General features: G+C 43.6%; 4 protein-coding genes and 1 long non-coding RNA gene across 10 annotated transcripts; 1 reads left to right on the plus strand and 4 right to left on the minus strand.

The window, feature by feature from the left end:
- Positions 1-6,932, plus strand: LOC135651354 (uncharacterized). The gene is made up of 3 exons (XR_010501847.1): positions 1-450; positions 3,460-6,494; positions 6,698-6,932. It is a non-coding gene; the product is annotated as an uncharacterized LOC135651354 (long non-coding RNA).
- A 1,836-nt stretch (positions 6,933-8,768) lies between these two features.
- On the minus strand, positions 8,769-10,607 carry LOC135651353 (protein ENHANCED PSEUDOMONAS SUSCEPTIBILITY 1-like). The gene has a single exon (XM_065171404.1). The coding sequence runs from the start codon at positions 10,492-10,494 to the stop codon at positions 9,064-9,066; it is 1,431 nt and encodes a 476-aa protein (XP_065027476.1). The 5' UTR covers positions 10,495-10,607; the 3' UTR covers positions 8,769-9,063.
- A 2,302-nt stretch (positions 10,608-12,909) lies between these two features.
- LOC135650956 (pentatricopeptide repeat-containing protein At2g41080-like) lies at positions 12,910-17,932 on the minus strand. Its single transcript, XM_065170682.1, has 3 exons — positions 15,657-17,932; positions 13,348-13,578; positions 12,910-13,201 (listed from the first exon to the last, which is right to left on the minus strand). Exon 1 carries the CDS (start codon positions 17,876-17,878, stop codon positions 15,896-15,898), a length of 1,983 nt encoding a protein of 660 aa, XP_065026754.1. The 5' UTR covers positions 17,879-17,932; the 3' UTR covers positions 12,910-13,201; positions 13,348-13,578; positions 15,657-15,895.
- A 1,600-nt stretch (positions 17,933-19,532) lies between these two features.
- On the minus strand, positions 19,533-21,845 carry LOC135651586 (transcription factor DIVARICATA-like). 5 transcript variants are annotated; one of them, XR_010501873.1, is made up of 4 exons: positions 20,740-21,826; positions 19,971-20,568; positions 19,751-19,825; positions 19,533-19,675 (listed from the first exon to the last, which is right to left on the minus strand). XR_010501873.1 is itself a non-coding variant. In XM_065171783.1 (3 exons), the coding sequence occupies exons 2-3, from the start codon at positions 21,165-21,167 to the stop codon at positions 20,112-20,114; spliced, it is 885 nt and encodes a 294-aa protein (XP_065027855.1). In that variant the 5' UTR covers positions 21,168-21,184; positions 21,280-21,845; the 3' UTR covers positions 19,533-20,111. The 5 variants fall into 5 exon arrangements, 2 of the variants coding, with proteins under 2 accessions (XP_065027855.1, XP_065027854.1); XR_010501872.1 differs by having other exon boundaries at positions 19,533-19,825; XR_010501871.1 differs by having other exon boundaries at positions 19,751-20,568.
- A 2,185-nt stretch (positions 21,846-24,030) lies between these two features.
- On the minus strand, positions 24,031-27,653 carry LOC135651587 (serine/arginine-rich splicing factor SR45a-like). 2 transcript variants are annotated; one of them, XM_065171784.1, is made up of 7 exons: positions 27,520-27,653; positions 26,421-26,443; positions 26,213-26,311; positions 26,012-26,123; positions 25,288-25,437; positions 24,921-24,981; positions 24,031-24,825 (listed from the first exon to the last, which is right to left on the minus strand). In XM_065171784.1, exons 2-7 carry the CDS (start codon positions 26,441-26,443, stop codon positions 24,242-24,244), a joined length of 1,029 nt encoding a protein of 342 aa, XP_065027856.1. In that variant the 5' UTR covers positions 27,520-27,653; the 3' UTR covers positions 24,031-24,241. The 2 variants fall into 2 exon arrangements, with proteins under 2 accessions (XP_065027856.1, XP_065027857.1); XM_065171785.1 differs by lacking the exon at positions 27,520-27,653 and adding an exon at positions 27,077-27,145.
- Positions 27,654-27,833: the final 180 nt, after the last annotated feature.

A 27,833-nucleotide genomic window follows, 5' to 3' on the forward strand; every position in this document is an offset into this window, starting at 1 on the left:
GATAAAAGACACAGACCTAACATGTACATGTGTACAGGCCAATAAAGCGACGACCGTCCTTGGCATACCGGCGGTTTCTTTGCTCGATAGGGTTTCTACCTCCCGGCGTTCCTTTGATCGTTCAGCGATCGATCTCGTTCTTTTCCCCGTCGGCGGTTTTTCTTATCGTGAGGGTTTTTTTCTTCGCGTCGTTTCGTTGATCATTCAGCGTTCTCGTTCGCCTTGGATTGCAGGATATGTACTCCCGGAAGCCGAAGGAGGATGGATGGCGCCCCTGGAGTGCTTTCAAGGGCCCTTAGACCGACGAGGAGTTAAATTTTTACCGATTAGACTAATGTAACATCGGATTCAACCATCAACGGTGCCGTATGGTTTGCTCTAGGGTTCGACGTTACGGTTCTTGATTGGAGCTGCAACCTAACGCAGTTTTCAGCAAGAGTTCGAAGTTTTGTGAGTATAACACATATTTATTGAATTTTTTCGTCAAATAACCAATTCACATCGAATTGGCATTCCATTTTCTTTAAATGACAACTTTATCTGCTTGTTGTCCACACCTGCATTATATTCGTTACTGCAGAAGATCTTTTGGGATCTCAACAATTCTTGTTATTTGGATGTTCATTTTTCGCAACAAAGAACTTTCCGCTGAAACCTTGTGGCAAAATCATTCACGGAGCTCATCAATGTTACAAGCATTGCTTCTATCTTTGTTTTTGATTTAACATTGGATGATTGATGGATTCTTAGAAAATTCTACTTACAGATGACGAGTCATGGGGGATACAATTTCTGATTGCTAAGGTCAATTGATAAAAATGAGGCCATTCTGTGAGGAAAAAAAAAAAGAGACTTGACCTATAATTATTATTTCATTTCTTTTTCATCAGAGTTCAAGCCATTGGCCTTGACCTGAAAAAGGCTCTTGAGGTCTTCACAAACTTACTTTGAATTAGCTGGTTCAGACTTTATAGAGATTACCTCTGGCTAAGTACACCTAGAAGACAACTACAGCTGGTTTTGCTTAGTCTGGCGGCTTGATTGGTAAAAGTTGAAATGGATTTTGTGGTAGCTTGGTTTGGTGTGAGATATAGTGGTGTGAGATATAGATCATATTACAACTAACGAGCAGGTTGGAGAAGGGTTTATCCATAACCCAATCCAACCCAACTTGCATGTGTTGCAGCCCAACCTTAGGGTTCTAGTGTATGTTTGGTATTCAGGATTGGAGAATTATACAGGAAATATTGCAATCAGCATAGGTACACTGGAGTTGCCCATTTTTTTATTTAATTCAAGAATTAAACTCCTTGTATTGTGACTATTGTCAATTATCCATGCATGATAAACTGCAAAGTGAACATTAAGGATATTGGAAGAGGTAGTGGATAAAAGAGAAGCAAGGCAGAAGATATATGGAGTACAATTTTTTTTTTCTTTATGGTCTGAAGTTAGGTTAAAAGGCATATCTAAAAGGACATCTAGTCATTACTGTTTATGACTTTGCCGACCTGACTTTGTTGATTCACCATCATCATTGAAACTTGTATCATTAAATGTAGCATGCTACAGACCTTAAAACTTGTTGTCAAGGACGATGCTGGGGAGAATTGACATTTTTGTTTGTTAGTTCATCTGAAGCTAAGTAGCCCCTTTAAGCTAGGTCCTTATTCTTCAGCAGTAAATTCTGTAAAGGACCTTATACTCTTGATGGCCAACTGATGGATTGGAAGGTCTATCAGTTGCTGATGAAGCTTATGCAACCGCGAGAATGCTGTTAGTCATGGAGATAAAATAAATGGATTGAAGAACAAGGACTGCTGTAACAGAGAGAATCTAAAGGCTCAATAAGACAACCTATTTTTCTGTTAATGTATGTTTTTCCTTAAATATAGTTTGTTGCTATTATGTTGTTTCCAGCATCATGAACTTATTGTTTGTTCCTCACGCAGCTAAAACTATTCTCTTCTCATGTTAGGTTTGCATAGCCAAAAAGTAGCTATAACTCGAGTATAGTTATGGCTGCATGTCATTGTGGAACACTGTTTTGCATGATATCAGAAATCACATTCGTTATTTAAAACAGATACTATAGGTTATGCTTGAAGGTTGTCTGTGCTGTTTATCATGGAACTAACTGTCATGTTGCAAGGCCCTTTGGATAACAAAATTGTTACGTGCTGATCATGTTTGTTGCATGCTGCACACATCAGCATTCATGATGTACTGACATGGCATACGCTTCTGTGCCATGCTGGTACCTTGTTGGAACTATGCTTATATACACCTGCAGCACTGGTCCCTTATTACATTGGTGCTGTGTGGAAGGTTCATTTGAATGCATTGAGATTCACAGGCCTACCTGATGCTCTGCTCTGCTTGTAGATAGAGTTATGAATATTATGAAAACCCATACTTTACGTGCGATGCATTTGGATCTCTTGTTGTTCTGGTTATGCCAATTTCTGGAGCATCTATATCATGCAACCTTTTGTCGTGGGATGATTGTGTTGTAAATCCAGGATATGTGCATTGAGAAAAGATATTGATGTCATGTTTTCTATTTTTTGATGACGCAACTCTAATATGAATATATGTGCATTGGATGATCTTCTGTTCAAGATCTTGATTTACTTGACTTGCCATATAATATTTTTTGAAAAAAGGGATGTTAACAAAGTATTTCAGAGGATAAAAGAACAAATTTCAAGTGTATTGATGTTCTCCTCATTGCATATCCATGATGTGATTGATAGTTTTCCTGGCTAGGAATATGCTTTCTTAAGACTGGATCTTTTAATTTCATTAGATATCAATTTCAGTGTCCTAAGACTTGTAATCATCGATATGTAACATTGTGGAAAGCTTTGCATCTGCAATTTCTTCTGTGATATTGACGATTGATACCCTGTAGAACTTAAAAAGTGGTTTGAGTACTCATGAAGATAGCTATTATTGTTTGTAAAACTGAAGATAAAATTTTCTCTCTTCCAACCAATATTTGTGCAAATATCTGCCTTCAGTGCTCTGGTTTACCTCTGTCGAAAAGCCTCTGTCCCTATCATTAGTTTTATTATATTTCATTCAATAGGTTTTGTCTATTGTTGAGTTGCCATCTTTAGTATAATCCTGTTACTTATTTCAGTTTATTGCAAAGTCCGGGGTTCAAATCTCGCCTTTTATCACTTATTTTTACAAACAAAAAAATTAATTTCTGAAGTTTGTATATCAAAATAGGTTTTGTCTATTATTGAGTTGCCATCTTTAGTATGATCCTGTTATTTAATGGTCTTGAACTTCTATAGGTAGTCATATAAAAATAAAGCACTCTTTATTAAGGTGAAATTTCAATTTCTAAAGTTTGTACATCTCCTACTGGTGGATTGGAAAGGTTTGTTGAGATGTTTTTGTGATGTGTCATCCATCTTCAATGAAAGATTTTGGATAATGTGTTGACAGGGTGCCAAAGTGGGGTGGGGTTGGAGGGGCCAAACGAGGATTACATCCCATTTTTGGCATGTGGGGGACTTGGGCCCCCAAGTTCTTCAGAGGGTCGGTGTTACAAGCCTTTGGTTCCTGTACAGCCTTTGACAGCGCCGCCTTCACATTGACAAGCTCTTTCTTAATTCTGGTATGTAACCTCTCTCACTTTCTTTCCTGGATAATGGAAGTAGGTTCAGTAGCATTGTTAAATTTTTGTGCATCTGCTCCTGACCACTGAAGCAGTAAAAAGTTGCAAACGTAGAGTTTTGGGCACAGCCTAAATGCATGGTGCCAATGGGAATCGAACGAGTAAGTTCTCAGGCTTCAATTTTTTTCTGTCATCAATTTATTGATTGTTTCCGGTTTCCACATCGAAAGATAAAGGAGGAAAAAAAAAAGTGTTATTTTCTGCAGTGTTAGTAATCGATTCCTGGGAGATTGAGAACTCAGGAGTCGTGGAAGAACAAAATGGTAGAACTGCTGTTTATAGAGTGAGAAGGCGGATTGGGGGTATACTTTGTGGTATAAAAGAGCAAACAGAAAATTGCTGGTTCAGCTGTAGTAAATCGTGGAGTTTGCATGGCGAGTCTAGCACGACCTCCTCGACGAGGAGTTGAGGAACTTGATGCAGTCTTCGATGGCCTCCGACAGGTGAGTCTCTTCAGGAGCAGCGAACCTCTGTGGAGTCATGCTGGAAGAAACCTTGGACGGTGGCTGCCGCCGGCTTCCGGAGATGAAGTCTAAGGCCCTCGACGTTTTGCGGAAGAATCGTATAGCTGAGAGGCGTGCGCTGTTGAGTAGCCGAGATGAGAAGCCCCTGCGTCCGCGATCCTCCTCCTGATCCCCGAAATGGATGTCGGACGTTCGAGAGACCGTCGGCTTCGCATGGATATTGCTGTCGAGGCTGAAGCCGACGCTCCTCTCGCTCTTGTTCAACATATGATCTGGCGTCCAAGAACGGACTTGCCGTAGGAGGGCAGGCGGCGAGACATTTATGGCGAGGCTTCCGCACTGTGCCAAGAGAACACCAAAGGGAAAGGGAAAAAAGAGAGCGTTGAAGAGACTACAGAGAAGGAAGTGGGTTGGACTGTCAGTGAGCAGACGGTGCCTGCCTGCCTGCTCGCTTGATGGAAGAGACTGGCATCAGTGGTGGACTAAAAGTGGGCGTCGTTGTGGAACACTGACTGGGCTGGTATATACTTGGAGTCATGCTTTGGTCGATGGCACGAGAATCTTATCAGCCTAGAAGCAAGCGAAAGCCCAAAGCCCCCAGAGGAGAAGGGGACGGTCAGAGAGGAAAGGGTCGTGATACTTTCACGAGACGATCTCATTTCTTTTGAGGTGCGCACCCGCCCCATTCCCCTCCCCCTCTTCTTTCTGAAATGGCGTGCATCGATTTCAAAGCTTCCATGGTGCGAGAGCGCTTTGGGTCCATGGGCAAGACAATCATTTTGCCGGGGCTTACTGCATAAAGCCTTGTGAGTTTCTTACTACATGCAGTTTAACGTACGGTATGATGAATCGGATCCATCTCGCGTTCGTACATCATCAGTGTCTCGAGCATGATGGGGGTACGTACCTGTTACGAAACACAGATGTGCCTGTGTATGAGAGTCATGTTAAGCAGATCAAATCCCAACGGGTTAGGCCCATGTGGTCGAACATCTGATCATAGGGGAGGTTATCGGTCGGATTTCTCTACTTTTTTTCTCTTTGGTTCAGTGTCGAGTGTCGATGTTGGACTGGGTGTTTGACCATGTGGGTACGAGGAGCAGGCATAAAGAAAACGGATGGGTTACATCAGGTATCTGAAAAAGGGGGAGGAAAAGAAAACTCATTAATATGACTAGTGATTAAAAACAAAAATACTAGTATGACTAGGGAGATCATGAAATTGTTTCGTTTCGTTATGTGACTAGGGAGGTCATCAACATCTATCTATATAGTTGACGCCAACTGAACTGACACAAGGTTATTTGTTATTATCATTGATCTTCTACTAGGATGATTTGGGGAGCTGAAGTACATGGTTGTTCTACGAATTGTATTCCTCCTTTTATAAGTTTGATTCATGTATTCCTTCATTCACATGCGGTGTTTAATAATCAATTGCTTTTTGTTCTCTAATGGCATCTTGGCCATGGCCATGCGCATTGATGGTATCTATTGCTTTTCCCTGTAAAATTTTTTACATAATTTTCTCATTGGACTAAGTAAGGATTTCTTGTTTAAAAAAAAAAAAAAGGGAGAACGAGCTGTATATTTCGCTTTGTTGTCAAATAAAAAAGGTCACAAAGTGGGCTCCGCACTTCCAACGGAGCGAGTCACCCGTGATATCCCCTCGGCGCATTATTTAATGCCTAACGACCTTTGCCGCCGCCTCTGGCATATTTAAAATCAAATGTGCGCGCGTCGCATAATACGCGTACAACAAGCTAGTTTAGAGAACGGAACATCGAAAGAGGCAGGTCGTGTGTCCGAACGAGTGTAGGCTGAAAGAGAGAGAGAGAGAGAGAGAGAGAGAGAGAGCGGGTATAACATAACATGTATCGAGAGATGCCGACGCCGTCTCCAAACCCCGTCGCCTGGCTCTCTCGGGCGAAACTCCTCCTCCTTGCGCGTCAGTTTTTTCTCCCTTTTCTATGTGGGTTTCTTGGATTTCCGTTCTTGCTTTCGTTCCTCTCTCTCTCTCTCTCTCTCTCTCTCTCTCTCGCTCGCTCGCTCGAGCCTACTTGATATCGTGAAATCTTTGACGCTGCTCTTTCTTGGACGAGTTCTTTATCTCGGCTTTGCGTTCCTGAATTTGTTCCTAGTTAGCTTTCCTAGTAATATCTGTATCGTAGCGCCAATTGGCTTTTCGAGATGGAAGCTGCGATTGTACTTTAGGCCCGACTTAGCCCGATCGGAGGAACCTTGACAGGCTGAAGAGCAAGTCGAAGGGTGTGTTCGACATAATTGATGATCGCCAAAACAGGATAATTAGCGTCCTCCAAATAAAATCGGGGAGTGAGGTAAATATTTCTCAGTTCCACTTGCGTTATTTGTTGTACATAGTTCGATTGCGAACCAGAGCATACAGTATCATTAAAAAACCTTAGATTTGTTTTGGTCTTTTATTGTGTGCAAAAGAGCCTATTAGTTGAAATAAAGAGACAAGTCTTACAGCTTCTTCGATACCAACATCTAATGATCGCCTTTATACTGCTTGTTGCAGGTGCTCGTTGTGACGAAATCATGAAGCGGGTGCCTCGGGAATTCCATGGTGCTAAAGTTATTGGTTCATGGAGGTAATCAAACTTAAGGCTCCAGTTCTTGATGTGTATAAATTGTCATGTCCTAGTAACAATTGAAGCTCGTCTTGTAGAGTAAAGTATATCGGTGATGTAATCATGCTAGGCTTTTGTAAGATTCTCTTCTTTAGGTCAGCCACACACAAGTTTACTTAAAGACTCCATAGATTGGATCCCGGGATTATGTTAATGTTCCAAGCTTACTCTCATGAAGACACATCTTTGGATCATTTTGATGGCATTGAAATTGTCACCACCTCTAATGACCTTGTCATTTAGGTTTCTTTTCCTACAAGCTTTCCTATCTGAGGATGTTCTCGAACAAGGTTGTACTTCTATGATATGTATCATAGAAGATATATTATTCAAAAGTAGAAAATAGGAAATAAATGTTTTTTATTAGTCCACAACACTTTGCCGGGCCAACGATTAACGCATATGCATGGTATGGTACCAGTATGGGTGGTATGGGTCATACTTTTTTTGGTTGCAATCATTCTCTATCAATTTTCTTTTTTTATTTCCATTGTTCACTTGTTTTCTGCCCTGCCCTGAGTTCTATTTGCAGCTTTCCTTGCCCATGGTATCAAAAAAGGTTGCACTCTCACTGGCACCAAACCCCATAATAATTTTAGGGCAAACTTCAAACCAGACATTGTTCATGCATCTTCACTATGAATTATGGTAATATCAATCGAAAAGCATTTCTATACATGATGAACTTGTTTCTATTGCATGATGTCCTCAGAATAATTTATAGTATTTCAGGTATTTGGTGCTCTGGCAATTGCCAAGATGCTTTGTGTTCCTTCCGAAGTGAGTTGGCTTCTTCACATGAACGTGCTACTGGTAATGAATTTATTGTCACCAAACATATAATTTTCATCTTTCACTAGAATTGGTGTCATGTGTCCATTACCTCTACATCAGAGTTGATGTTGTTGGTAAGGACAAAAGTAATGCTATTCTCGCTGGCCAATGTTTCTTCTATATCAAGCAAACTGCTTGCAACTGAGGAGCATCTATCATAAACTAACAGAACCATTGGATGTCAATTCCTTGTTGAATTGTAGAGTGTTTTTGGTCCTATGTCATGTTGCATGTGGTTCATTTTCTCAATCTTAGAATTAATAAACTCTATTTCTAATTTGCCTTTCACATTTACAGAAGCATTCCAGTGTAATGCTCCAAAGAAAGCCGCATGTTTATGTGTCAAAATAACAAAATCTAGTAGATACATAGTTGTTTTTCCTTTGTGACTGCTGAAAATGTCAATCCATGTAGCTTTGTTTCTCCTAATTTTCAGCAACAAAAGTAGCACTTTAAACATCGGTTTAAAAGTGCTTCTTTTATTGTGCTAGTGGTCGAGTGATGTCTGGCACTTTGTGCTAGTTTGAGCTTCATTAACAAAATTTGTGCATCATTAGATTGTCATCCTCTTTAGCGCATTGACAGATACATACGCTGCTATATATTCAGATGGTTGGTGGAGCCAATCGTTCAGTGCTGCTGATCTTTGGTGCCATCAGCTGCTACTAGCAACAGCAGCAGGTTAGGCCACTTCCGTAGAAGCTTTTCCTTTAAATATTGTTGCTAACATGTTATGTCTCTTTGCCATTTGTTACTGATATCAACGGACTTGACAAGTAAGTTTAGCCTCACATCGATTCGATGGAGAAGTACAAGCCACGCTAATGATGCGCAGTTCCGCTGTATCATTGTGGCGGAAGGGGATTGGACTAAGCCGATGGATGTGCAGATGTACTGTTGTGGCCTGTCGATCGATATTACACCCTGTGAATTGGCGAGGACGGTAAGTAATTGTTCTGGTTCTGAAGTAGCATCTACCGGTATCGTCTCGAGGCAGGCAGCAACCTGTTCGACGTTTTGACTTGTGCAGCTCTGCAACATGTCTGATGGGCCCAGAAAAGGGCGGAAAAGTTCCTCGGAAACCTACTCGGTGGGAAACAAACGTCCAAAGAAGAAGAAGAAGAAGAAGAAGAAGAGGATAAGCTTCGACGTACATAACAAATTATACCGGAAGAGGACGCAGACCAACTCGAGATTAGACTTGAGGGAACCAAACCGACACAGCAGCAGCAGCAGAAGCAGCACACTAAGCCCCAGACACTTGCTGGAGAGCAAACAAAATGCCAAGACGGGGAACGAGTTAAAACAGCGGACGTGTGGATATAACGTGGAGCAGTTGATCGACAGTTTCTGGCTCCGACGCGGGACGGTGTGACGGTGCGACGGCTTCGTCGCTGCTGCTGCCTCCGCCGCAGCCGCTCTACTCCGTGACGTAGCTCATGAACTCCTCGTCGCGGAGGAGCGCTTCCATGGTCTCCGGCGCCAGGCACACCTCCAACTCCACGCTACCCCCGCCCTCCCTCCCAGGGAACGCCGACATCTTCCCGTCGAACTTGTTCGCCCTGCCGCTCCGAACCGCCGCCGGGAGGCCCCACCCGAAGTCGTTTCCCTCGTACATGGGGAACCGGTGGGAGCTGCCCATCGTCAATCCCGCCCCGTCCGGGTTCCCCAGTGGGAAGCACCGCGGCGCCGCCTCCCACACCGCCACGCCACGTCGGATCGTCTCGTTTCCATGCGACGCCACGTTGCGGTGCAGCAGCCCCGCCGCCCAGCGGAGGTCCCGCCCCACCACCTCCCTCACCGCCGCCGTTGTCGGGATGCTCTGGATCGCGTTCCCGAAGTAGTCGGGCGCCACCTGGGGCTCCACCCGGTGCCGGCAGTTCACCGCCATCCGGAACGTCGTCATCGCCTCCGGCGGCAGCTGCTTCCGAGCCCGCGTCACGGACCGCCACACGTGGGCGCACAGTGACTGGAAGGAAGAGATCTGCTCCTCTTTGTACGCCATCACCGCCTTCGGGTCGTGGACTTGCTTGCCATATATCTCGGCGTTGGGATCACCGACGGCCGCGACGTTTGCGAAGCCGTCGTTGGCCCTCGATTTGAGCTCGAAAATGGCCTCCCGGCTTAAGCGGAAGATCCGCTCTCGAAGCGGCGCGTCCACCGGAAACGTCACCTCGGGGCCGCGTCCGCCGGGGAACCGAAGCACCGCCTTAGAGTCGCCGAAGTAGTTTCGGCGAAAGTCCGGCGGCGAGGGGGAGCCGCGGCGGCAGAGCTCCGCCCACGCGTTGAAGAAGTTCCAGAACGAGGTCCCATCGACGACGGCGTGGTTGACGGCCGCGCCGAGGAACACGGCGCCGTCCGCGAGCTCGGTGAGCTGGAAAGAGGCGAGCGGGCGGAAATGGCCGTGGAAGCTGATGGCGCCGTCGAGGGGGAAGAGCGACTTGACCGCCGCCGGCACATCGGAGGAGGGGGGGAGGAGGTCGGGGAGGGTGAGCGAGTAGGCGGTGGCGTAGGCAAATTCGACGCCAGCGTCATTGCAGGAGACGAGGATGCGACCGTCGGGTAGGGTGGAGAGGCGGCCGGCCAGGGGGGGGAAGAGGGACAGCGCGCCGGAGAGGGAGGAGGCGAGGAGGGAGACCAGCGAGGCAATGGGCATCTGGGGAGAGGGGAAGAAGAGTCCCTTCTGGATGTAGTGGCAAGACAGCATGGGGAGGTCGGAGACGGAGAGCGGGAGATCGCCGAGGGAGGAGTCGCTGTCGGGGCACACCGTGCACTTGGATACAATGGTCACAGCAGCAGCAGCAGCAGCAGCAGCTGCGAAGGCAGAAGAATTGGGAGTGATCGAAGACATGGTGTTACCGTCTTCCCTGCTCTGCTTGGGGTGGGGGGGTGGGGGGGCAGCCGCTGCTGCTCTCTTTACACTCGGAGGGGGGTGTGTGTGCTGTGGGAGAGAAGCTGGGACGGGGTATATAAAGGGAAGGGAGGGTGGCCGGATGCATGCATTTGGACCTCATGGAGACCCTCGTCTGACACTCTTGTGCTACTGGATATATCTTGATGGCAGAAAAGGACATCAACTCTACTGGGGACGACTCCTCAGGGGAGGGGAATGATCCCTTCCATCTTCCCAGCAGCAGTCGGTAGCAGACCATCACACTCCCCCCATTAAATCTATTACGACCCATCAGGCTTGGTTGTCAGCCGGTGTGCTCCGTGGTACAACTGACTCTCTCGCTCAATGACAGTGGTGCCTATATTGTGGCAACGATCCATGCAAGAAACAGGGAAAGCATGGGGAGAACAAGCCACGTTGGTCCATGCAAGTGAGCGAGGGAACGAGATGGTCCACGTACTGCCCGCCCGAGATAGCTGTTTCCAGTATGCGGAGACACTGACATGCTCTGCTTATGTGCCTGGCGCCGTTTCTCCGAATGGGTTACCGCCGAGCCTAAGAATCTGTTCTACTGTGGCCCTGAGCGAGGGAGAGAGAGAGGGGGGCCATAGCAGTTGACCTCCCACGGCCGAATTCCAAGCCACATTGGAAACAGAGCAGATGGAATTAGTTTACTCTCCAACGGTGAGTGAGTTCTACGAGGAGCGCTTTGACGGCTTCTCGGGGCTGTCTCTCTCTCTCTCACTGCTTGTCACCATGGGAGGGTAACCGACACGTAGCCGTCCAACAGAGAGGATGATTAAATGGGACGGTGTGGGATGCTGCTGCATTCCAGCACATTATGAGTTGGTGGTAGGTGTCGAGCCTCTCCCGCCCCCCCAGCAACAGATCCTGTGTCTCGCCGGACCCACGAAACGCACTTTCCTTCCGTCGTTGCAGAGGTGATCGCGGTTCGATTTCATCTGGAACCAAATCGAACCACGGCTGGCCGGTTCGGTTTGGATTTCCAGAACTTGAAACCAGCATCGAATCAAACTGACGATAAATACGAAAAATAAAAATAAAAAAGTAAAATATAAATAGGTTTCGCGGTGTAGTGATCAGGATTTTAGACGTCAAATCTAATGACGGATTTAAATCTTGGTGGATTAATTTATTTTACTTTTTTATGGATCGGATGGAAATCAAAATTAGATCAGTGATTCAGGTTTATGAACCGTTTCAATTGGAATCCCATCATGTTTTGTTATCCAAGGTGGACGGTTGAGATCACCCATCATGGAGCTTCCATGTTTCGTGGCTCGGCCGAGACGGGAAAGAAAACGTCGTGCGTTTGCTTATGGTGTGCTAAACATATGGGTGACATTGCCATTAGGACAACAGAGGAAGGGGATTAAGAACGTGGGTGGATACATTTAACGGATGAGTGCGCGCCGACCTCCGCCCAACAGAGGCACGACGGGGGCATCAAAAGGATTCGTGGGACGGCGGCGCAGGTGGCTCTTCTTATTCTTCTTATTATCAGACGAGATCTGATAAATAGTCAGTGACTAGTTAGTGTCTGAAATTAAAACTGCCAGAAGGTGTAGTCGACGAAGCCAGTGATCCCATTCAGCTACCTCCCTCCGTTTACGAATCGAAATAATCTATTTTTAGTGTCCAAATGAGAATGTAAGCGCATGAATTCACATCTACATAATCTCCTCCTTGTTACTTAGAATGTGGTTCTCCAAAGTGCAGATGATTGATTAATAGTGGTGATGATGCATTCCTGAAATCATTGATGGCCTCAACTTTTACACCCTATAAAAGTTTTGTGGAATATAAAAAAAATCAAAGGCTTATTATTGGCCTCAATATTCATTCATATGAGACTGAGTCACTATAAAATTAGGCATATACAATATAATATGCTAGAAGAATACTTCCCAGTGGCTAAAGAATCATTTGGCTCACCACAAGACAGACACCACCTGACATCAAAACCTATTATTCTCCCTGCACTTCAACCAAACTAGAATCAAAGTTTCTATAGACAAATATAAGAAGCAGCCCTAAAAGGAAACCCCACAGATGATCAGTAACTGAAATATATATTAAGGATTCATTTTGAGCTAAAGAAAAAGAAATTATAGGGGGTATAAGTCCTACACTTCAAACTCAGTCAGCACGGTGGAGGTTGAAATCATTATCATGCAAATGCTACGATGCTTAGAATAAAAATCTATGTTTAGGAGGCTGTTAACAGCAAACTCACCCTAAAGCCTTTCTGTAAGAATGCTTATCAAGAGATATCTAAACAAACACAGCAAATTGCTCAGTGGTCCCACCTAAAACAATTATGCCATGATCTCAACCAACTATTAGATAAGGTTGACTGCAGAACAGATTTCACTTGTTGCTGAATACTTGTCGATATTTTATGAAATGCCAAAAGAAGGATAAGAAAAAGGAACACAAATTGAATCTATGGCCTACCTATTGCAGACACAAATTGTTTATGGTCTCCATAAACAACGCATGTAAAACAAAAAAATCATTGTTCGATTATTGGTTAAATTAAAAATAATAATAATAATAAAAGTACAGGAGACCATCATGCACCACCTGATACTGCCTTGCAATTGCCAAAGATCAAAGCCAACTATCCCTCATGATCATCAGCCTGCGACAGGAACCACAAAGACCGTCATCCATGGAAGAACCAAAAACTCTTGTCTGAGGCACAATCACATATCAAAATCGAATTAAGTATAGTTTTGTTTGAGGAACCTCATATCCTACAGCCTAGACGATCTACTGTAGTAGTACCTTCAGGTCCACCAGCTCTGAGTGATCGAACTTAGTTGAGTCTGAAATGGACATCCGAACTCTGGTTCTTAGTGCCATTTTAGATGTGTGGTTGCCGTGGAGTCAACCTTGACCATCGATGGTGGCAGACAATCTATCATGCTGAATCATGACACCACCAAGAGAATAGTGCGTCAAAAAAGGCTTGTTTGAGATATAAAGATGCAGAATCTGTTTCTTTCACCAAAGCCACTGCAACAGACGCAAAACATGAGTCAAAAGCATGTATAATAATTATTCTTCTTTACGCTAACAAAACATGTCTTTTTTCTGTTAGGAACCCAAACAAATAAGCCAAACTGCACATTTTCCCACGACAATGTTCAGATGAAATGCTTAATCACAGAAAAGGTCGTGATTATATTCTGTTAGACTCATTTATTTGCTTGTGTGAAAGTAGAAAAGGATGGAGAACCAGAAAAACCAACCAATAAAGTTGTCTGGTGATGAAAAATGTGCGCGATAAAAATAATGAAGTCAATGGATCAGAATCATATTTTCTGTCGAAGGAGTAGTAGATGCAGATGGATGGGGCTTTCAGTTCTCCAGTCCATTTTCCACTAGAAAGCATAGCTAAATGGATATTTGGGCGCCAGAAGTGAATGCATGCTCACAGCTCAAATCATAGTACACACTCAGGTACCCAAAAACTAACAGCATGTGAACTATTGTAAAAGAATATACATACAACAGCCACAGTGCAATACACTAGTTGTGCATTACAAATTTCTAACAAAATTCAGGGGAATCCATAAAGCAGATCTGCTAAGACCAAAAAATATTAATAAACCAGCAATAGGATTAATCACAGCCCTAAAAATCTATAAAATACTAGCGATACATAGAAAGATGGTAAGTGAAACAATACTAATGGCAGCATAGTTATCAAGGATTATATAAGTAAAATATGAAGTCAAACAAAATAGGAAGCTGAAAATATCCACCCTTTGGTGCCACATTCAACTCATGCGCACGGTTGGGCTAGTAACACAATTAGACTGCCGAGATACACAATCTTAATCGGAAAATGACGGTATGTCTCTAGGCTTCACAAGAATATGGCAAAAACATGCAGAATTTAACTACTATCTGGAGCAAACCAAATATCTAACTTCTGAATCTTTTAAAACTCACCGCATTTTAATTTAAATCTGCCAATTGCTCTCTAGAGACAATGCATTACCAACAATATCACCATTCTAGAAATTTATATCACTGGATGAGGTTGCAAATGTACCTCATTTGCATCCTTCAGCCTGAAGTAGTTAAAGGTGGGTATAATTTTTTATCTAGTCTAAATTCACCAAAATCAGGCCAGACTGACTAAGGAAAAAAACTAGGATAGGAATGAATAGATACAGTTAGTCCAGAGGATATAGTATATTTCTAGTTCAACACTGAGACCCTTCTATTAGTCAACACCATCAGCATGTTAAACTTTGTAAGCATAAAATGTATTTAAAAACATAAAAAATCATATGCGATTATTCAAGCCGAATCCCAAAATTCACATGCCTAATTTCTGGCTATTATGTTTAAGCAATAACTTTCATATGGAGAGTGGAACTTAAAAAATAAAAAAAGCACTATAATTGCAAGCTTACGGATGCATGCTAAGTAACACAGGTAAATTGAATGTTGATGTTTACTGGGCTGCTTTAAGATGCACACACTCAGAAGTCCAATACCTACTTCGATTGATTATATAATAAGCTACCTTAAACAAGAAAGCTATACTCTCACTCACACATGGCAAAAACTATAAGAAATTTTTTAAATGAGCCACTAACAAGCTGAACTGACTTACTTAGTTCAGAATAAAACTTTAAGATGAAATTCTTAACTGATATAAAGATTGAACCCAGTCCATCAATTTGAACTAAAACTGATTGGAATTCTATTTGACCAAATCATACCATCCAAATATCTATTTCACCTGAATCTGAATAACAAAATATATCACATACTGTTTAAGTGAAAATTTTAAGTGAAAAGAAGGCAACACAAGGTGAATAACAACATTTAGTATCTACAATGAGAGTAGGGTTCAGACCAAAGTATCACATTTGCACAATGAAACCAAGGCATAAGTGAAGCCAGTGCAATGAAACAATTGAAAAATCCATGGTATGAAATCCAAAAACAAGAGGCATACCATTCTCCAGGCAATCAATCACAACAATTCACAACATGCACCTTTTATTTTTAATTTGAGTGCCACTTATAATTGATATCATGCACCGAAGAGTTAGATTCAGACAGGGTTTTACCATTCTGTTAGATTAGAATAAAAGAATGTTGGATATGATCCACCTCATAGACATTGTCAACATATCATCTTCTTTTATCTCATATATAAAAATGTCAAAATTGTCAGCCCTGCTAACAAAAATTGTCATCTTCTTTCCTTCCGATATTTCTTCTATGCCCAGCATCCATTGTAAGACGCTCTGGACCATATTCAATATACTCATACAACATGAATGCTTTCAAAATCTTTTTGCCTTGATCACCAGTAACCTTTACAAGAACATTCTCCATCTCTGAAGTGATGAAACCGGGTAACATCCCTCACCACAATTTCTCGCTCTGCAATTTTGGATATGTACTTAATTGCTTGGTGACAATCATCGCAGACACGTATGTTTTTCATAATTCGAATTGGAACTCCAACTGGCAAGCTTAGAATGGCAAATGCAATGGCCAACTTTTCATTGTGGTGAGCTAAACTGGTCTCTTTTTCCTCTTCCTCCATGTCATGGAAGACTGTGCTAGTGTCTGGTAAATATCCTAACTCCCTCATTCTACCAAGCAGTTGTTCCAACAGCTGATCAATCTCCTTTTGCCTTGGATTTGACGTATCTCCTGTAGAAAACTGATAGACCTGGCCCTTGTACTCTACCCAGCTGATTCCAGGCTCCTTCCTCACTCTCTTCTCCCTCATAGCTCTCCTTACCTCAGAAACATCAATCCATCTGGCAGTGGTGGCTCGAATATTCGATAGCAGCACATAAGAAGCAGAATCCTGAGGGTCCAACCTCAGAACACACTCTGCCACTCTCTCTGCCATCTGTGCATTCTTGTGGGTTTTACAGGCAGACAACAAGGTCTTCCAAATGACAGCATCAGCTGGAATGGGCATAGATCTGATAAGAGTTTCAGCCTCATCCAGACATCCTGATCGCCCAAGAAGATCCACCATGCAAGTGTAGTGCTTCAGAGTAGGCTTGAATCCATATTTATGCATCATGAGCTCAAAATATTCTTTTCCCTTATCCTTCAACCCACTATGGCTGCAAGCATACAGCAAGCTTAAGAATGTCACTTCACTGGGATCAGTCCCTTCTCTGACCATCTTGTCAAAAAGCTGGATTGCCTCCTCCCCATGTCCATGGAAACCGTAAGCCGCAATCATGGAGCTCCAAAGCACAAGATCTGATCCATCATCGGATTCAGAGAATATCTTAGAAGAATCATCTAAGCAACCACATTTTGAATACATGCTTATAAGTGAACTCCTCACTGGAATTACGGAATCAACTCCAGCTTTGATGACTTCCGCATGAACCTGTTGTCCCTGTCCGAGGGAGGCCAAGTCTGAGCACGAGCTTATAACGCTAACGAAAGTCACATGGTCCGGTGATAATCCTACAGCCTTCATCAGACTGAAATGGTGGACTGCTCCTTCGGTGTCCCCATTCTGTGCTCTTCCTGCAATTATGGTATTGCATGATACTACGTTAATGGTAGGCAATCCTTTTAGAACCCTCTCTCCATCATCAAGACAACCACATCTCATGTACATGTGAGCCAGAGAACTCCCAACACACATATCATGCTCGAAGCCATTCCGAACCACATAAGCATGGATCTGGTGGCCAGAACCAATGTCTTTCAGCCCTGCACAACATCTCAAGGCACTGCCTAGACCGAATTCATCGGGCCTCAAGCCCGCTTCCCTCATCCTCCGGAAGAACTCTAGCCCTTCTTCGTCCAACTCAAAATGGGCGAGGCCGGTGATCATGGCATTCCAGGAGGCGACATTCCTCTCGGGCATTTCATCGAACAACTTGCGCGCAGCAAGGATGTCTCCGTTCTGTATGAGGCCCCCGACAAGGATATTGAACGACATGACGTTCCTCCTGGGCATTGCATCGAACACAGCGCGGGCGGGATTTCCCTGACCGAGCTTGGAGTACATGTGGAGGAGGTGGTTGGCTGTGAAGCGGTGGGAGGCAGCGCCGGCGGCGACGATGACGGCGTGAATCTGCTGGCCCTGGCGGAGGGACTGCTGCGGGACGCAGCAGCCGTTGAGGAGGTGGGAGAAGAGATTTGGGTCGGACCATAACTCGGGCAGGAACCCTCGCAGGGCTTCTCGGAGACGACCTTTGGAGCATAGATGGACGAACTCCTGCTCGGACTTTGGGAAGCGGGCGGCGGTGGAGACGAGCTTTGTGATCGTCGAGGGGGCGAGGCGAGGGTGTTGGGCCATATGTTAGCGGCCGAGGGTCCATGACATATGTACCCACGAGCAGCCGCTTGGATCCGCCAGTAACTTACTAGGTCGGGTTCACGATGGATATAGGATTTACTCGCCATCGTTTTGCGGATTCAGCTCCGAAATCTCAAACGGGATCCAAGTTGGGGTTATCGGGTCTTCGGGCGCCATCAGAACCCGTGATTCATCTCTATGGTTCTTATTTTCTGTTATATTTTATGTTTTTAAAAGTTTTTAATTAGACAATTTGTACGAAGTAAAAAAACACTATTATTAATCTCAATTTGTATTTTCATCGTGTAAAATTTAAAAATATTTCTAGTCGTTTTTTAGCTAATGACGAGACGATGCAAAACGTCAACTATCTAAGCACCTTGAAACTAACTCTCCGAATGAGATGGATGGAACATTGGATATGTATTTGAAGGGTGAAACGTCTTTAATGTATTTGTTTTCTGTTCGACGAAAATACTATGTAAACATTAGGCCTCCATCTACCTTCGGAGCTATCTTTATGCATGATCGTCCGACCCGTTTTATATGATCATTTCCAGCTTAATAAAAGTTAATTGCTTTATATCCTTTTCGCTCTCAGTTATCTTATCTTTTTCATATGCAATAACTATGTTCATCTTTCTAATACTTTCTTTGTTATATAGATCCTTTGTGGATGAATTTAAAATCTAAACTTATCTTTACTGGATATCGGCACATCAAATTAAGTGGAAGAACAGAAGCCTTCTCTCACACAACTTGCAGACAAAAGGTTGCAGCATTTTCTGGGGGTTTTAGTCATTGTAGGAGACAAGGAGGCTTAAAATAATGTTGGAAAGAATCTTTCCCCTCTTGCAGCCAAAAATCTGCAGCATCTCGCCAAAAGAAAGGTTGGATTTTGGTCAATGAAGGTGACTTGTAGAGACACCGAGTTTGATCTTTGAAAGTTGCAGCCAGCGTGTGGATGTGCCAGTAGCAACACAGTGGCAGATACAACAAGAAGAACAACCATCACAAAGTAGGACTGGCTGCAGCCGAGGTCATTGGGTAAGTCCATTTCAGCTGCAGAGATCTTAAATAGAGAAGCAATTGGAATGATTAGATGCATTAGTGTCTTCTACCCCATAGCCGATTGCTTGTTATATTTTCTTCTATGTTGGATCAACTTCACCACCATAAAAGAGTAGGAACAGCTCTGAGGGAGGATTCCCAATCAATCAGTAGAGACATGAGATAGCAAGTAGCAAGCTATTGAGAGACACTAATGCTCAATATGAGACAAAGAGTATGGATGCTCAATATCAATGTGCAGATGATACAGAATTGGAGGGGGAGGAGTGAAGAATGAGATGGTGAGGCAGTTGAATGCAGAGTCAAGCTCCAACTGGGGTTCAAGTGACCATATTTGGTCAAACAAGTGATACTGTTGCTCTCAAGTCTTTAACTATACAAAAGCTGACTTTTTCATCATCAGTGCAGACATCAAAAGCAACAGTGACATCTGCAAGAAGATGCTTTGTGACTCGAGAGACATTATAGCAAAGGATGAGCACTATTTGACTGTCGATTGCACAGCCACCAAAGGTAGCCGTCTCATCCAATCTGGTATTCCAGATGATTCGAGTTAGAACATATGGAAGCAAGGAATCGGCAGTTCTGTGGAAACAATTGGATATGCTTTAACATTGCAGAGTTGCAGAGTTAGGAACATAGGAAACGACGGTCGATGAGTCATGACCATTGCCGAGTTGCTCTACAACACCAGCTTTAACATGGAAGCATGCCCCTTCCTCTCATCTGCTAACAATTGGATGTGCTTAACATGACAGATTCAATAGACAACAAACCCAACTACATGGTTTAGCTCTTCACCTGATAACCCAACAAGAGTAGCATGACTTTGATCAAGCCTGGTGAGAAAGAACAGCCCACGATATCCTTGCTTCCCTAATAATCCACAAGGCAAAGCATGGTGATTAATCCAATTCCAACAAGCAACACTCCCTCTTGATGATAATTAGGATACGAGTCATCAGGAGATTGTGTTGCTGAGGTCACACTCCTGATATCCAATACTGTAGAAATGGTTTACCATACAGAGACGCAAAAGCTTTTGAGCTTCAACTATGAAACCACATGCTGGCGATTTAAGCATTCCGAATCTTTCTTTCAATCTCAAACTTCCAGGCGGTCAGAATCAGCCAATCCTCCCAAAAGATCCATCAGCAAGCATCTATCTATGGGATGTCACATTCAGCGATACCTCATCCATGAGCGAGGGTAACATTTGAGGTTGTAGTTTCATCCTGTGTTGAGATATTCCAAAGTGACGCTGCATGAGTTTATTGCCGTGTGATGATGGATTGAAGACACTAGCTACTTCACCGAGTTGATCTGAATCGAGAATGGCGGATAATTGGCCTGACAATGAAGGTGTCATAGCTAAACTTGATTGTGTGGTAACAGTGGATGGTTGGGAAGATGGTGAGGGAGGTTTATTATCAGGCAAATCGACAGTAGTAATGTCATGTATGCTGGTCCTTCTCTTGTCTTTGCTGCCAGAGTTGAGCCTGATGAAGTACTTCTGGGCATGACTGGCCACCTGAGTAGGAGTCCTGGTCATCACGAAATTTCTAGAGATGTTTCTCCAGTCTCCTTTACCACACTTGTCCAGTCCAAGCAAGAACAGCCTGAAGAAGTTTCGCATAAGATTAGCATCAACCACAAGTATCTTCCACAGCACTCCTCATGTCAGATTGCAAAGATGCAGGAAACAAAACCATGGAGAATAATAAGAACATTAGCTCAAACAGGTTGGGAATTGAAGTCCAAAGATGCATGCAAAAGATGAAGAAGCTTGCCTGTGCTCCTCTTCGGTCCAAGGGATTCCTTTCTTCCTCTCGTGATGAGATGCTCTGGCACCAGATCGCTTGCCGCCGCCGCCGCCGGCGCAGTAAGTGTTCTTCCATCCTTCGGAATCATAACTGTTCTCCCAGTCCAGTGTAAAAGATGAAGTCCCGTAGTACACAGGGCAGGGGACCCGGCCGGCTTCTATCTCGCTGACGTCGTCCACCAATTCCCGGTAATGGCTAAGCACATCTGGCACCGTCTTCCCAGGGATCAAAGCCGCCACCTTTTCCCATCGGTCCGGGGTGTCTCCGTCGAATTTTGCCAGGGCGTCCTCGAAGCGCTTGTTCTCCTCCTGAGTCCACCTCCCGCCGTTTTCCTGGCGAACGAACCGGTTCGTGCTGCAAGGAAGGACATCCATCCACGATCTTGTTGTCTTCATCTGGCGCCTCCGAGAGCCTTCCCTTTGATCACAAAAATCCGATCTTGAGCTGGATCTCGTGCACAAGAACCAACCGAGAAGGAAGGATGGAGATGCTTGACCCAAAACACACCTTTGTTCGGAGAAGCAGATCAAGGAGAAAGATGGAAGCTTGGAAGAAGCACAAGCACCTACCAAGCGAGGAGTCCAAGCACAATGATCCCTGTCGTAAAACCTAAACCCTAGAAAACCTCGAGTCACCAGGCCCAAGACGACAAGGGAAACGAAGAGAAATAGCAGAAGCAGTGACAAAGGTGCGACCTTTCTTCATTTGCAGAGAGTATAAAAGAGAAAGGTAGAGAAGAAGTGCGGTGAATGAATCAAGAATCCAGGCCTATCAATCTTTTTCCATCTCCTTTTCTCCCCCTAGATTCCTTATTCTATTCCTTCTGCTGCTGTCTGAGATCTGAAGGATCTCATGGCTGAAGGGAGAGAGGAGGCGGAGGAGAGAGGAGAGGAGGGCACTGATTGGCTTTTGGTGGAGCTTTGTGGCCACCAAACCAACTCAAGTGAGAGCTTGTCTCCCCTGTTCCTTTATAAAGACAGACTGGCAAACAATGCTCCCATGGGTGTGTGGATTCATCCAAAAGTTACGGCTTTCCTAACACCCTCATTAGCTCAGCTACTAATCCATTTTCTATATCAAAAACCTACAATGACCACAAAGATATCATAATGTTGTTACCTAAGTTCTCTTCGTTCTCAATGGAGTCACCCAACCAATCACCCTTCACTGAGCTCTGTCCACTTGCAACATACTATAATGGATGTGCTCATTGAACATCGAAACAAAGATGCATTCAATATTGATGCATTTATTTCTGGACCTGTGAGCTTCTGTCCTAACTTATACGTTTGCTTGCTGTCGCTCATTCAATCTAATGGGCATCTCACGTCGGGACACGGTAATGGAAGGGTGATTGGCATTGGATGGAATCACAGTCAACCTCTTCTAGCTGATGTGACCAACTGCTGTCCATCTTCCTCCCTTTACTTTTTCCTCGCTCTCCTTCTCAGCAGCGTTGTTTTAGCTGGCTTGTCTCACTCGTTGATGTGTCTAACAAACAAATTGGCCTTCGGGATTCCGTTCAGAAAGCACAGAAGATGGTGCAGATGAACAGTGGCCGGAGGGAACCGCTGGCTTTTTATTGGCTTCGCTGCCTGAATCTCTTCGTCGGTTGGACACCGAAGACAGACGACGACCCGATTGCAAACACCAAGGTAAAAGATGATATGCGAATGATGCAACGCTTTGTCTTCTCCGTTGGCCGAGAAAGCAGGGGAAGAGAAGAGAAAATGGCAACAGAAACGACAGGCATCAGAAACACCCTGTGCGGTATAACATTGTTTAAGATCATGTGCAGAGAGCTTGAATTATTAGGACATAAAATAATACTGGTGATGATTTACAAAGGAAGGGTGAAGACGAAGAGGATGCTTAGCCGATGACTCGTCCGAAGCCCAACCGAAGAGCAAATAGGTCCTTCTCCTGAAGCCAAAGTCTGCGTACAGACAATAAGGCATGCTTCAGAAGCGTTTGGTGTTGAAGCATGGAAAACAGGGGAAGTATCATGCAACACGGCACGAGGAGTTGGACCGTGATTTCCGAAACAGGAAAGAGTCATTGTTAAAAGGCTTCCTGCACCGGCATTGGCGCCCGTCATTAGGGCCTCGTTTGGCGTGCATGAGAACAAGTCGCCTCCATCAAGCTGGGAGTGAGGACACTCCAAGAAACTAAATTATACTGTGTAGGGAGGAGGACAACAGACTCCAACCTTTCGTCAATGCCTGCTGGTAAGAGAGAGAGACAGAGAGAGAGGGTGGGATGGTGTCTTAAAACAGCTCTTGGAGATCCGTGGAGCCGGCGAAGAGGGCTGTTGAGTTGAATGAATCCTTACGTGGATGATGACCCTGGATCGAGGCATAGGAGCTGCGTCCTTGTTGACCAGGTTTGTGGACTCGAAAAGCCTCTGTTCAATCGGGAGAAGAGGGGTTCGAGTCTTCCTCCGCTCGTGATATTGATGTGGAGGACACTACCATTGTATTGGGGGCGTTGGACTCTTGGAAGTGGTATTGAACTGTGTACAGGGCGATTGTGTCTTGTCATCATCCAACTCTCAGACGGAGCAAAGATGAAACTTGAAGGTGAAGAAACCATAAAGAGGATGATCCAGATCTGGATAACTATCGATCAAGTCTCGAATCATTAGATCATCAATAAGACCAGTCTGCTAAAACATATCTTTTTACTAAAAAATAAATCATAAATAATATTATAAAATTATTATGGTGTCAAAAGGGAAAAATGGTTTGAGCGAGAGAGAGAGGACAGCCAAAAAGCGAGAGGGTGAAGACGACAAGAGAGAGAGAAGAGAAAAAGGCTGATTACATGGCACCATCAAACGTCATTTGGCTCCTCCTCGCCATACGTATCCTCGAGGTAACCATACATATTCTGACCCCCTTCTTTCCCTGATGTACCAACCTCACTAAGAAAAGAACCTGATACAACTGAGGAGGAGGACCAACCGGAGGAGCACATCGTTTGAGGTTGCTGACACAGAACCCGGAACAACTGGCGAAGCTCGGCAAGTCACAGAATACCATCGATCGCTACCTAACCAAACTTTCATCTCCTCCTTCCCGTCTGATTTCCAATATACGACATTAACACGGACATCAACAATAATAAATCACGACAACCAGTCACGTTGCATTTTGACACCTTTCCTCATTGTTTTCGATTGTGAAATACGTTGCAATTTCGTAAAAAAATAAATTATTTCTAGGCAAGCACAGAGAATTCTGAGAGTAGACGCATGGATTATTAAGGTGCCATCCAAAGTAAATTAGCGATGACGATATCCATATTATGAGATGTGAAAGGTCTACAAGCACATGCTTCTACACAAATACGATTATTGTCTGATAGAAGAACCCATAAGTTTGTTCAGCAACACATGCAACAGGGTTTCCAGGCAAATACCACCGGAAGAACCAGTGATATCCAAGATTTAAACAACATCACGTCTACGTTATGAGGACATTGCAGACCCTGCTGGAGACCTTGGGCGAGAACTCGAGGAAGAGCTCACGCTACGGCTGTGGGCATAGCTTTCTCGCGAGTACCTCTTTCTTGGCCCAGGTGAATTGCTAGATGATGGGCACCTCTTACTTGGTCGCACCTTAGGACTATAGCTCTGTGATCTTCGATACCTTGGAGAGTAGCTCCGAGAATAGCTTCTTCGTGATCGTCGATCCCTTGGAGAATAACTGTGAGAAAAGCCCCTCCTAGAACTTCTCCTAGGTGAGATGCTGGGTGAGTAGTGTCGTCTGTACCGTGACCTTGGAGAAATGCTACGTGACCATGAATGTTCACACTGCCTGTGATAATAGGGTGAAGCAGAACGCCCCGTAGAGGAAGACCTCAAATCTCTAGAGTACGATCGCCGTCGACGACTGCAGGGAGATACAGATCGAGACCTCCGCCTCCTGTAGTAAGGAGAACATGCTCGCCGCCTGTAGTAGGGAGAATAGGATCGGTCCCTATCAGAGGTGTAACCAGGCGAGCTGTACCGACGCCTACCATAAGGTGAATAGCTTCCAGAATGATGGTGTGCTGGCAAGAATCATAATGAATTAGAATGAGTGAAAAATATGGCCTAGAATAATATGGAGTAGATAAATTATTATGGAGTAAATATTTAGGCTTACCACTAGTTTTTACACCAAGGTATCTACCAGGGGTTGGTGTCCGTCCTCGTCGTCTCCTTGCCTGCTAAAACAAACACATATTACATCACATGTTCATAACACAAGTCACCAAGGAAACAATGGTACTAGTGCAGCAAACTAGCAAAAAGATCATACAAAGCTTTTTGAAGTTTGATGAAGGGCTGCTACACACAGCTAACCTGTTAGTCAAAAGAATTGAAGCGAAGAACATCTCCCAAGTGCTTAGAAGTAATAGCTAAAATATTGATTAATTTAGATAAAAAGAAGGTGCCAAAGCACAATTATTGATCATTTAGCACATAGCACATCTTGCAAAGGAGTAGAAGATCAAATGATAATACTTTACCTTTTCAACAGTGATAACCCGACCTTCCAAAACCGAACGGTTGAGATACTTAATGCAGCTATCTGCTTCCTCAGTGGTAGACAATGTCACAAATCCAAACCCTCGAGACTCCCTTGTCCAAGGGTCAACCACTAGGTGGACATCAACAACCTACAGAACATACCATAAATTCAAATGAGCAAGAAAAGTTAGCAACAATAAGGAATCCCATTCTTTCTCAACCCACACCTAATCTGAAATGAATTGTAACTTTAGCAAACGACTCATGCCAACCAAGAAACATCAAAGGACCACTATCAAAATAAAAATACTTTTATACGGCCAGCATGTTGCACCAAACAATATGAAGGAATACTAAATCGACTTACATATCTACATATTAGAAAATGATAATAACTTAAGAACACAACCGGAGGACACTTTTGGAAGATGAAACAATAGTAAAAAAAAAAAAGAACCAATTCCCAACCCACAACAAGATGTGAAAATACCAAACTAAACAAAGCCAATCAGGAGGCATCGAAGGACCATAACGAAATATAAAGCATACCTTTTATGTACCAAAGCCAACTAATTACACTTGAGAATATCAGGAAAAAAAAAGGCTTTAGATTTGTACAACCAGTAATTGTCACCGCCATATAATAGGTGAATTTACTGCAAACATTTCTTACATTTAACCAATTGTACTAATATCAAACAAGCAGCAATTCATTTGTTATACCTTTCCTTCACTTGCAAAGTGCTTCTCAAGTTCATCCTTTGTTACCCTTGAAGATAAACCAGTGACATACAAATTGTTTCCAGGATTTTCAGCATCACTTGAGTCCATGCTCCTGTAAGAAATATGGTTCATAAGCCTACTAAAAATAAATTCCTCATGAATATTTCCACCTTTGAGAAAGAAAGGGATACGACAAAATACCTTGAGCGACTTCTCGACCTCGACAAAGACCTTGAGACAGTTCGACTGTACCAATATGGTGAACGTGACCGTGACACAGATCGAGAGTAAGACGAACACCTGAGTTTAAGAAAATGTAGTAAGAAAATGAAAAGAATTATACATTATGGATAAGAGTTCTGTGACACCTCTAAAGTTTATCCAAAAAGAAAGGAGAAGAACATCTGACCTTGTTCTTCTTGAGTGTGACATCTGAAAGAAATAAAATTAAATAGTCAGTTCACAACTAGGCAGTACAAAAAGGTGACGAAGCAAAATCCTCATAATGAAACAAGATCAAGTTAATTATCAAGTAGTGATTTCCATAATGTTTACCAATTTTACCGAAACAAGACCATTTCATGTATCATGTCTCCATATAAAGCTCTGGGTTTAGCTACTTGAAATAAAAAAAAGAAAACTAAAACTCTGATGTTGCTTACACGTGTATTCAAACACATCAGTATAACTAATTGGCTAAGACTTCTACCATTTTATTTGCTATTTTACCGATTCACAATCCTCTTACAATCTGCAATTATACTACGTATAATTATACACCAAATATAAGTGTTGGATGACCAAGTCATGCATTTCTATACTACGTATTATTTTAAAAAAATTGTTTTCTTTTTACTTGAAACCTCCCTTTTTTCCAGGCCTAGTTATACATCAAACATAAGCTTTGGATGTCGAAGCCATGGAATTGCTATAACTACATATCATTTCTTTTACGTATATTTTCTCCTTAATTGAACCTTTCAGATCAAATGGTGATCAAGATTTCTAAAATTACAAAGATATGACCCCAACGGAAGCTAGAAAAATAAATAGATGATGTGACACCTATCTGATCTTTTCTCGAAGGGCATCTTGGAAGCATCTACGATCATACTGACTACCAGATATTCTCTGTTACAAGACTGATAGGAGAAACCAAATAAGCTCGGCTTGTTCAATTTCTCATCCTCTATAGGAAGACAAGTAAATAGCACACCAAAGAGTGATCACAACATCCTAAAGGTGCGATACAAGAGTAAGCAATAAAAGATTAGTAATAATGATTACATCAACCCTAAAGTATGCATCGAAAAATCACAAGATCAAGAACAATTAAACGAGTTATCGACTCCCATCCCGGTCGAGGGAAGCAATAAGGCCCTGCCGCATATTGATACGATTAAAAAACATGAAGAGGAACCCTAACACAGGTTCAAACTCGATCTACTCAAGAAAGAGAAGGGGTTTGAACAAAGAAATTTCGAAACAAGAAGAAATCAAATGCCTACCTCGATCGATCCTTGGGGGAGGTTCTCTGTTGCGCCGTCCAACCCGAACCCCCTTCTCCGTTGCGTGTGGTAACGAGGAGTCGCACGCAACGGGCGCCGCGTATAGATGAAGGCAGGTGGCGAAGCTTCTGGAGATGCGGACGCCAAAAGAAAATAAAATCCGGCTGAATGGGTCGATGCGTGGGCCGACAAAAGAGTCGGTATTTGGATCGCCTGTCCAAATTATGATCCGTTAAGGCATGGCAATGGACCGGACAACGGATCGATTCGGATGTGATTGTTACTAAATGGATCGTTTAGCGGGTCGGATCCAT

This window comes from Musa acuminata, chromosome BXJ3-10 (assembly GCF_036884655.1).
Source record: "Musa acuminata AAA Group cultivar baxijiao chromosome BXJ3-10, Cavendish_Baxijiao_AAA, whole genome shotgun sequence".
In the NCBI taxonomy this organism is placed as follows: domain Eukaryota; kingdom Viridiplantae; phylum Streptophyta; class Magnoliopsida; order Zingiberales; family Musaceae; genus Musa; species Musa acuminata.

Coding starts and splice junctions, on each gene's coding strand:
- LOC135650956 (XM_065170682.1), bottom strand. CDS start 17,878: ATGGCCCAACACCCTCGCCTCGCCCCCTCGACGATCACAAAGCTCGTC.
- LOC135651587 (XM_065171784.1), bottom strand. CDS start 26,443: ATGTCACACTCAAGAAGAACAAG. Junction 26,312..26,420: donor TCACACTCAAGAAGAACAAG/GTCAGATGTTCT, acceptor TCTTAAACTCAG/GTGTTCGTCTTACTCTCGAT. Junction 26,124..26,212: donor AGGTCGAGAAGTCGCTCAAG/GTATTTTGTCGT, acceptor TATTTCTTACAG/GAGCATGGACTCAAGTGATG.
- LOC135651353 (XM_065171404.1), bottom strand. CDS start 10,494: ATGTCTTCGATCACTCCCAATTCTTCTGCCTTCGCAGCTGCTGCTGCT.
- LOC135651586 (XM_065171783.1), bottom strand. CDS start 21,167: ATGAAGACAACAAGATCGTGGATGGATGTCCTTCCTTGCAGCACGAAC. Junction 20,569..20,739: donor TGGACCGAAGAGGAGCACAG/GCAAGCTTCTTC, acceptor AAACTTCTTCAG/GCTGTTCTTGCTTGGACTGG.